At 44.5% G+C, this 11002-nt stretch overlaps 1 protein-coding gene across 1 annotated transcript; it reads right to left on the bottom strand.

Moving 5' to 3' along the window:
* Positions 1–1850: 1850 nt before the first annotated feature.
* LOC123104392 (probable glucuronosyltransferase Os02g0520750) lies at positions 1851–4615 on the bottom strand (the record flags this gene model as incomplete). Its single annotated transcript, XM_044526227.1, is given in 4 exon segments — positions 1851–2595; positions 2677–2918; positions 3083–3471; positions 4256–4615. Coding segments are annotated over 4 exon segments (1296 nt in total). The 3' UTR covers positions 1851–2081.
* Positions 4616–11002: the final 6387 nt, after the last annotated feature.

The raw sequence follows: 11002 nt of genomic DNA, 5'->3' as shown, positions 1-11002 counted from the left end.
CGCAACCGTCATCGAGTCTCTTTCTCTGCTGGCCCCTCCAACTCCTTGACATGGCGTACAGCTTGTGCATGTCCCTCGCCTACACATGCCCGGTGCTGGCAACAGCGATGCGTGCCTACGTCCACGACATGTCCTCGGGCCTGGGAAGCCTGGTGCGGTGCTTCGTCACATGCCCGATCCAGACAACATCGACGCTTGCCTTCGTCTACGACGTGTTTCCGTCTTTGGCAAACCCGGTGCGACGCCTCGTCAACACCATCCTCCTTCCGGCGCACCACTACCTCGACACCATTGCGCCTATGACTAACACGGCGCCTCCTTGTGCCCGCGGCTCCACAGCGACTAACGGCAGATGCATCTTCCGTTACGACTGTGGAGGGGGGGTCCGTCGGCTTGCCTTCGGATTCTTCTCCAGTTTCACCGTCTGCGTCGCTGCCGTTGTGTTCTGCCTTGTCTTGTACTTCAAGTTGAGCATGTACTTCTATATATATGTCCACGATGCTCAAGCAATAAATAACTACTCCACCAATCCCTCTATCCCTTCTAACACCCTCGAGCCATCTATCCTCCCAGAAATAGGCGTTAGTGCCACTTCCAATATCCACGAACACCACTGCTCTGTATATGGCCAAGGACTCCGGTGGTACAGCTAACAGAAACTCTGTCCAGGGCCGATCCCCGTCTACTCTCCTCAACCAAATCCATCTCGCCCTCAAGGCGACATTCATCCACTTGAGGTTTGGCAGTCCAAGGCCCCCCAGTCCAGTTAGGAGTGCACACAGTTTCCCAGGCCACAACACAACTGCCTCCGCTCGCACGGTACGGTCTTTAGCAACCCAGAAAAAACTTTTGCAGATGTGTACAATGGAGGCGATCATTTCTGCGGGGACCCCGAAGAGGGGTCGAACTCAGGTCGGCAGGGCAAAGCCCCCTGTCCAACTATCATCCACTAGCACCACATCATCCGCAAACAACATACACCATGGGATATCTCTGTGTATATCCATTGTGACCTCATCCATCACGAGGGCGAAAAGATAAGGGCTCAAAGCTGACCCCTGGTGCAGTCCTATTTTGATCGGGAAGTCATCAGTGTCGTCATCACTTGTTCAAACACTTGTCACAACATTATCGCACATGTTCTTAATGAGGGTAATGTGCTTTGCTGGGACTTTGTGTTTCTCCCAGGCCAACCACATGACATTCCGCGGTATCTTATCGTAGTCCTTCTCCAAGTCAATGAACACCATATGCAGGGCCCTTTCTCCATGTATCTCTCCACAAAGTTGTCGTACCAAGAAAATGACTTCCACGGTCGACCTCCCAGGCATGAAACCAAACTGACTTTTGGTCATGCTTGCCATACTTCTTAAGCGGTGCTCAATAACTCTCTCCCATAGCTTCATTGTATGACCTCAAAATAAATATAACCTCTTTAATTTAATGTAAGACGTTTTTACAATTCAATTTGAACTTATTAACTTTGTATATTTTGTGTCTCCACATTTTTACAGAATTCCCACCATTATATTGTAAAAATAGATAGGAATGCGAACCATACAAGTTAATGATATAATGATAGATTATATGATTATACAATTTACTATACAGCAATGCGTCATCATAATCTAGTAAAACATCTTGAGTGCAACACGTATGTGAACCTTCAGAAATTTGTAAATCGTATCTCTTCAATGTGGAAATATGTATGAACTATGAGCTTAAGGAGATGGAGCGGCTGAAATGCAACTTCTGGAGTAGGTGAAAAATATATATGATAGTGTAGCTTCATTACCGGTTCACAGCCTCCTGACTAGCGAAAATTGAATTTGATTCTTAGGTTCACAAGATGACAAGAACACTCATTTCATTTCTTTACTTCTTTATACAATTAATACAATTACAACGTTACAACCGGTTACGTAAGATCCTCTATTTTTAGTTGAGTGACATCAGAGGATATAACACACTTCAATATCGTATAATTCTATGGATCTTCGGACTTCTTAGAGAAAGGTAATAAAAGAAACAGAACTTTTCACAAGATCAAGAAAGCCAGGTCTTACAAGGAAGCTTTTATGTTACCAAGGCTTCAAGTCTCCAACAGGCCCAGCTGTCCAGTTGAGATGCTTCTCACCTGGCTGTAAGTATATGGTCTCTGGGTGCGGGAGTTTGCGAGCAAGGCCATTTAGAATCTGATGGAATGCATCTCTAGGTTGCGCTGGCTGCGGGAACAGCATGGCCTTCTTCATTGATGGGTTGGCGAGCAATCTTTGCTTCCTTAGGATATCATCAATCGGAATCGACGTGAGAATTGAATCAAGCTTTGGCACATCCTCCTCATCAACAAAAACACCAATTTCGTCCCAAGGGATTGCATCGGCGAAAGGCAGCACGATGTCGTCAGCTATGATGACTGGAATGCAGCCAAAAACCACAGCCTCCACCAACCTAGGACTCCATGGCGCCCACCCCAACGGGCATAAGCAGAAGACGGAGCGCTGCATATCTTCATAGTAGGTGGCAGGGTGTTCGGTGGAGATATCAAACAGAGGATTATTCTTGAAGTTCTCCCACAATGAAGCTCGAGCACCTCTGCATAACAGACTCGATAAAGTTAGTGATAGAATCAAATATCAGTAGCAAGATATGTATCGTCTCTGGGAGTATTCTTACCTTGCGTAATACCCACCCTCAGGGTCGTTCCCATTGTCATAGAACAAACCTCTGAAGTAAATGAAGATTGAACGGGGTGTATCAGGAGGAATTAAGTGAGCCTGCATTTTCTGTGGTGGCGCAAATGGTGGTATAGTAATAGATCCCTCTTTCAAGCAAACATGATTCTTCTGTCCAAATGTTTGAACCAATGTAGCACGGTGTAGCAACGGAAGAATTCCACGCGCAATAGCATTCTCTTCCTACAAAGACAAATGGCCACTACACATATAAGTTCAGAACAAATGGCTGCTGAAGCCTGGTATACCGGCTCAAAGTTTTACTGTTAGTGAAACTAAATCGTGACCAGCTGTAGTAGTACCAAGAAAAAGGAAGGTACGAAGCAGGTAAGGCGATATACCCTTACCTGATAGTGAAAGCATGCCGCAAAATCATGTGGAGCGACAAAGAAATGATCTCCTCCATCAGTTCTATTCCAGAAAGGCCACCTCTTTGAAATGAACTGGATCGCGCTTCTCATCATCCTTGGAGACTTGAACGGTAACGGAAGTCCAGCACGAGTTAGATCACAAGTAGTGTAAACAGGAGCATAGAACCAATCGGCCTCTTCAGGATTAACCGTCCTCACTGCACTAGAGAGCAAGAAACGGTGCATGAATATCTCAGCGGCAAACATGTGGTTGAGGCATCGGGGATCCTTGGTGACAAGCCTCTTGTTGTACTTGCTTGGCAAGTCGTAGACGAAAACCTTCAACTTGCCAACAGGATTGTCTTCTAGAACATCACCAGCACTTCCTGCAGGTCAATGATGTTGGTTGAGTAGAAGAACACAACAATCTCCACATGAAACGGACAAACAGAGGAGACCAATCATGTACTCCCTCTGTTCCGAATTACTTGTCGCAGGTATGGATGTATCTAGATGTATTTTAGTTCTAGATACATCCATTTCTGCGACGAGTAATTTGGAACGGAGGGAGTAACTATAATGAACCGAACAGGCTAATAAGTAACTAATGATGTGGGAAAAATCATGTGTACATACGACAACTAATGGTGTACCGACGAAATGCGAGTACATGAGGGAAGTCCATTTTCAATAAAGCATTTAGACATGATGCATCGCTCAGAAAAGTATATCATATCATCATCGGGTATTATTGGCCAACTACCTATCCTACAACTGCTCCATTAATTGGACCTCGGACGCATGCATGGGACATATGCATCAAGCATAATTTTTATATAATCATACCACGATGCCACCACTCATGGTAGCTGAGCGGGACGCTGTCAGTGGCATTACTCAAGAATTTCCGTTTGCAGGTCGTGCAGGCAGACACGCATGCCACTTGACAAGAAGGAAATTCAGAGTCCCAAACTAATTACACTATCAAATACAGTACTAGCAATCCCCTATTAGTATATTACACGATTGAAAGTTGAAACGCGACAAGGGAAAAATCCCAACTGGGGAACTGAATGACTCCACAATTTAACAAATTATTTGCACGCTCGCGATTCACGACCTAACAATCAGAACTCATCACCAGGGCAAGGCAGAGCAAGGGGAGGTCACCTGAGATGCGCTCGGTGTTCCGCTGAGCCTCCCTCCCACTCCCATCCAGCTCGTCGACGGCGGCCGCCGGCGGTAGCAAGAGAGGGGAGAAGCAGGTGGCCACAAGGAGTGCCGCCACAGGAAGAAGCCGCCCATGCCTCGCGCCCACCATGGGCGCCAACTTGCTCGGCTAGGTAGAAAGCAGAGGCTTCCCCGAGAGGCGGGGAAGAAGATGCGGGAGCGGCCCTTTAATCAGGGGGGAGGGGAGGGGGATGGAGAAGATTGCTGGAGTAGGAATGAGAGGGAAGAGGAAGAAGAGAGCGAAACCAGGGGTTTGTTTTGTTGCTTGCGATGACAGAATTCTGGAGCGGGGGGAATGGACTGGGTCAAGGAACACGTTTGACCACAACAACCGCAACTACGAGTTAGGCCGGTTTTTTTTTTTTTTGAGAAATACGAGTTGTGCCAAATGGTCGCTTGAGACTAAACGCGCGCAAAGAGCCAAACACCCGTTTTTATCCGTCGTCAACGCATTTCCAACTCAAATTTGAGCCGCATTTGCGTCGAGATGGACAGCGCCTGTATGGGCTGGACGCACGTCCTTGTTCTCCACTGCTTCTCCTGTCGGGGACACAATGCTCCCATTTTCTCTCTCATTCCCCAAAACCCTCCCGCGCTCCCCCTCCCCTCCCTCCATGGCCGGAGCCCCGAAGAAATCTGCCGACCCAATCGCCACCACCACCCGCCCCGCGGCGAAGAAGAAGAAACCGCGGTCGGAGCTCACGCCGGCGGAGATCGCACGACTCGACATAGAATCGGCCAAGAGAAGGGCCCGATGGACCATTCAGGCGAAGAAGATAGCCGCTATCGACCTTGCCCTGGAGGTCGCGGCCGCGTAGCACAGGGCGCCGTCGAGGACAACGAGGCCATTGTCGCCAAGGTCATGCAGGCGGCGACGACGCACGACCTCCTCGTGCTAGGGTTGTGCTGACCCGCACCAACCATTTTCTCCGCCGCAGCCATGGCCGCAGCGAGCAAAGGCTCGTCGGTCGTTCACCCTCCGCAGTACCAATCGTCGGGCTCCTTCAAAAGGAACAACCCGGAATTGCATGTTTAGGGTGGTTCTTTTTCAGGCTGGCAAGGATGCCGACCGCTGGCTTTATTACCGGCGAAGAAACTTAGGGGTAGTTCCTTTTAAAGGTTGGCATGTGTGCCGGTCACTAGTGCTCTGGCCGACATGAATTGTGGCCACTGGCATGAACTACGGTCGTGATGCCAAAATTTCATGTATCCCTTCGCAAGAAATTCCAGGTGGCCGGACGAAATGCATCCGACCGTTGGGCCCACGGCCAACGTAAACGTAGAAAAGGCCGAATACCGCCACTTTGCCCGACCCAAACGGATAAAACAGACGTCCGTTTGGAGTCGTGCGCTGGAGTTGGCCTTACATTTGATGTGCACGAACATATTTTGTACTGTATAAGGGCACTTTCAGTGTAGTGGACAGGAAGTATCATTGGAATATGAAGCTCCTAGAAAATAAGATGTCATGTATATCTAATTTATATTCTGTGAATAAAAATAGAAAAGAAGTATATGATTTTTTCATTGAGTCTAGATTGATGTTTATTTTCCTCTAAAATATGGAGGATATGAATAGTTCCTAAGTAGGACTAAAATTATATTCGTACAAACCAAATAACTCTAGGAATTTTTCGTATAGGAATCCTATCCTATAGAATTCCTCCAAATCAAAGGAGGCCTAAAATATTATAGCTCTACCTTTTTCTCTTCTTGACTCATGTTTCCACTTTTGTTCCACTCATCATGTGACACAAATGGAACGGGCATGAGAGCATCTACAATCAAACCCTTCACTTCCCCCAACCGCTCAAACCGAAAAACGGCACCCAGCTGGACCTCCAAAGCCAGTCCATACACATGGGTTGTTTGACACCACATATATATATGGGCGGTCCACCCGGACGTGACAGTCACCCTCAGACATGCTCTAAACCCCTATAAATTGACCAAGTCCACTAAATCGGCCACCCTCCCTTCCTCCCGCCTCTGTCCCCCCTTTCCCGCATCTGTGTCATCGCCTTTTACCACCCTTGCCCCACTTTTGCCCTGTCGTCCTAACTGTCGACGCACAATACGTCGCCCCCACCACCATGGATGATGGCCCAGCAGAGTCCATTGAGGTGCCTATTGTGCAAGGCTTAGACCGTAGCCCGGAGGGAGGGGCATGCCTGCGAAGTAGCAGAGAAGGATGTTGCGTTGAAGGAGGTCGTCGACATGGACTTCCTCGGGTCTGCACCATGCACCCTTCCCATGGGACCCGCCTGTCCCCATCATGCACCCTGCCCGTGAGACCCGCCCTCAGCCACAACCTCAGCCGACTCTGTTTCGGTCTCGCAATGGTTGTGCACGTCGGATGGCTTGACGCATATCGAAGAGGATGGCATGGAGGACAAGATGTACAAGTCGCCACAACTCCAACTATTGCGGACAACGTCGTGAGTCACCGGCGCTGGGCATGCCCACGTCACATTCGATTAAATTCTGGACCTAGATACAGAGGTATTTTCTTGCCTCGTATGCATTTTCGGATCAAATGTTGGGATGATTGCCTCATTGAGATGCATCTTTTAGGACACATTCATGGTGAACTTGATATATGATGGTTAATAAGCTTCACATTATGACTTGGGTGATACCAACTCCCCTTCGTTTCATGTTGGGTAAAATCGGGCACTGAAAAGAAGAAGACAACGAAGGCAAGATGACTAACATTCAGAACCCATGAAGATGTGTTGTTGTGTCAAGCTTGGTTGGCCACAAGCATGGATCCTATTTGTGGAACTAAGCAAAAGGGCACAAAGCATTCGCGAAAAAAATCACAAACATGACCATGAACACAAAACATCATGCAGAGCCAATTGCTATCCATTCCACTCGCAATGAGGGCTCTCTCCAACATAGATGGCCCACCACCCAATAGTCAATGAACAAGTTTTGTGATTTCTATGCACAAGCGGTTGGCTAGAACCAAAGTAGCGTAGGAATTGAAAGTCATGTAAGTTTGACTTTCTTCAGATTGTCATAATTTGTATTGCTTTCTTCATTTCTTGCATTATCTTAAGTGATTCTTGTTTTCCAAATGGGGTTGGCCGCCCCTTTTACCAACACATTGAGGAAAAAACATTCACTATGTGTCTTGTTGGTTGAAATTGAATGGAAACCTAAGTGGCAAACTCTCTATAATGAGCTCAAGAACTCCACCAATAAGATGAAGAAAAACGATGACTCAAACTCTCATCAATCTATTGGATTGGATGACAATGATGTGCCAAGTGGAGGGGCGACCGGAGATGGGACTGTGACAAAGAGGGAATGTGGGGTGATGGGAAAGAAGTAGGAGAAGGAGAGGGCCGCGCATGGCAACGGGATAAGCAAACTGTCTGCCACATGGACACACATTTTTTCCACCAAGGGAAGAAGAAGGAGGAGAGGTACAAGCTCTTCTTGGATGTGCAAACGGATAGGATGTTGTTTGACCGAGAGAGGGTGCGCGAGAGGTTGAACATTGAGAGGGAGATGATAGACATGGAGAAGAAAGAGAAATGGGCAAAATGGGAGATTGAAAAGGCCAAGGCATTGGAACCAAATGAGATCGAGAGAAGTTGAGGCTCGCAAGGGACTCGGAGGAGTGGGGATCATATTGCATGACACTAGCCTCTTGGATGAGAAATCAAGAAGTGATTTGACAACAAGAAGGAAATCAACAAACGCAACAAGAGAGTCGACTGATTCATTTATGTATCACCTATGTATGAATTGTTGAATTTTATTTCGGCTTGTGTTGAATTGTTGAGTCATGTTTTACTTTGATTGTTGAACATGTAACTTGTGTAATGCATCACAATTAATTATTCACATATTGTTTTAGAATAGTTCACATACTTATATGGTTATCATCATTAAGGTGGTTTGTCTACAATGCTCCCAACCCCGTCATCGCACCACCAATATAGTAATATGGTCAAACTTTATTAAAGAAACAATAGGAAATTCTCTAGCCCAACTTTTAGAGAGCTCCCACAGGTGACGGGAATAACATATTTGGACACATATAATAAATGTTGGTGTATTGAGCATGTTTTTGTTTTGAAAAATTTGAAAGTCACATTTTGAACTTTCATTTTTTTGTTGAAAAAATCCACATGTTTATGTGGATATATACTACATGTATTTAAAGTTTAATTTTGATATATGTTAACATGTGAACTACAACAAAAAATTCATAACTTTGATAATGGTGAACAGTACATGCATTGTTCATTATTAAAAATTCACAAAATTTTCATTTTTGTGTAGCTCACATGTTAACGTATTTCATCGTGAAACATTATACACTTGTGGAATGCATCCATATGAACATATGTAGAAAAACCTATGATTTTTTTCAAACTTCGAACTATGGTTTTTGATATTTTTAAAATGCAAGCTCCCAAATGCCTCACTTGCAAAACCTATCAAGATAAACAGGAATGAAATTGCTAAATTAGCAATAATAAGCAACCTTCCAAAAAGTGCTACAATTTTGGGAAAAATAACCCACTCATATGCACATAAGTGAAATTCCACCCAAAAGAAAGTTTGAACAAGTTCCCCCCAAAACGGAAAAATCAATAAAATAATGGTAACAATAATTCATTTCAGCACATGGTTAGCATGCACGTGCACAATGCAATACAGTAAAAACTCTTACAACACAAATCATTATAACATTCCTACATCAGAACAACAAATAGGTAAGTGGCTTTATTTCACTCTTTACAAATATTTTCCCCAGCGCCTACTAGTTCCCAGCTAGCAACTACACATCAGTTATCATTTTGTCCTTTTTCCTCCGCCTTCTTACCAAGCTCCAGTATCATATTGGGAGAGCACCTCGCATCATCTGGGGTCGGATGAGGGTTGCCATTGATTCTAATCTCAAAATCAGGGCATTTCAAACGTACTTGGCCGAAGTGCATTCCTAAAAAGATAGGAGATTGACTGGTGAATCAGTGCTCGAAAAAACAATTTGTGATTATGAATGAGAGAAGATGGAACTAAATCAAACAATAGTTCCGGGTTATTGCTAGGTGGAGATCTATTTAGTTCTTGACAAGTGGAATGCAATGAAGTGAGCAGAGGTGATCTCTTATAGATCGTACAATGGCGTGACACATGTCTTTGGTAACCATGGACCGAACCGTGACGTTGAACAAACCTAACACATGAACAAGGCATAGACAAGTGGTTTATAGATCTGACCACTTAAAAATTCTTTTGCCCAAGCATGCTAAGCATAGTACACCATGTATGCTAACAGTTCCATGCATGATACTAAGGGGACACTATAGGGATTGGATCCAATAAATGCTAATCAGGAAGTACGTGGCATGAGACCCATTTGTATGGAATTCTTTATTATTGTGCCTATATGGTCCATGAACCCAATTCTTGTCCATTTGGAAAATGAAAGGGACAAGAGTAAATGTATTTACACATACCATCTGCTAGTGAAGGTACTACTGTGTATCTAGGGGCCATCCAATCACAATCACATCATATCTCATCTGGCTCCTCCATTGACAAGTAGTGTCAAAGATACATATTGAATTAAAAAATTTAATGCATCCGTTCATCACAAGGTTTCTTACCATGCATTTATCGCCTTGGGCAAGTGCCTCCTTCAAGTTCAATCCCATCCGGTTAGTGCTCTTGGTTTTGCCATCATCGCCTGAGAAAGTTAGATAGGCAACTTTCATTATATTTGAGCTAGGTTCCTTATATTTCTCCATTATTGACAACACTTTTGTTGTCATCTTTTCTTCTGCATAAAGTTTAAACATGATGAGTAATGGAAATGTCGAACTCATACAGAAATAACTTGCCAAAATTTGCCACACTTCTAGTGAATTACAAAAAAAAAATTCTAACTTTGATAATGGTGAACAGTACATGCATTGTTCATTATTAAAAATTCACAAAATTTTCATTTTTGTGTAGCTTACATGTTAACATATTTCATCGTGAAACATTATACACTTGTGGAATGCTGTGACGCCCGGGTAATTAAGCTATTGTAATCCCCGCTAATGATGACACGTCACCTCGGTTACTGTGGATAAACTCGCGTTAGTTCGGAACCTAGTTCGAATTTCAAATTCAAAATCGAGCAAACAATAAAAGTTTTCAAATATTAAAATTTAAATGTTCGGAGTGAACCAAATAATACATAGGTAATTATGGTGATGAAACCACATTTTTATAAAAAGTTTAAATGCTCAAAGGAAAATAAAACAGTAGCAAAATAAAGTAATTAAATGCCTTTTGTATTTTGTAAAATATTGAACTATTTTATTTAGCTGTCCAAATTAATGTGGCAGTGGTATCTTTAGCATACCATATTTAGGTGTTGTTCTCACATTCTTCAAAATTGAAATAAATTAATAATTTAATAAAACCGAAAGGAATAAATAAAAGAAAAGGAAAAAGAAAACAAAAAGAAGAAGAATAAAAGAGAGAAAGAACCCACCCCCCACTGGGCCACAGCCCAGCTGGCCTCTGGGCCAACCAGGCCGGCCCAGCCGGCGCCTATAGCCCCCCGGGGGCGATAGAAACCCTAACCCGTAACCCCCCCATTCCCCCACTCCCCCCCACGCGCTTTCTCCCTCCCCCCCGATCCAATCGGGATCGGGCTGACGCCCGGTG

The sequence above is a fragment of the Triticum aestivum genome, chromosome 5A (genome assembly GCF_018294505.1).
Source record: "Triticum aestivum cultivar Chinese Spring chromosome 5A, IWGSC CS RefSeq v2.1, whole genome shotgun sequence".
Lineage (NCBI taxonomy): Eukaryota > Viridiplantae > Streptophyta > Magnoliopsida > Poales > Poaceae > Triticum > Triticum aestivum.
This window is presented reverse-complemented; position numbering and strand designations above follow the sequence as displayed.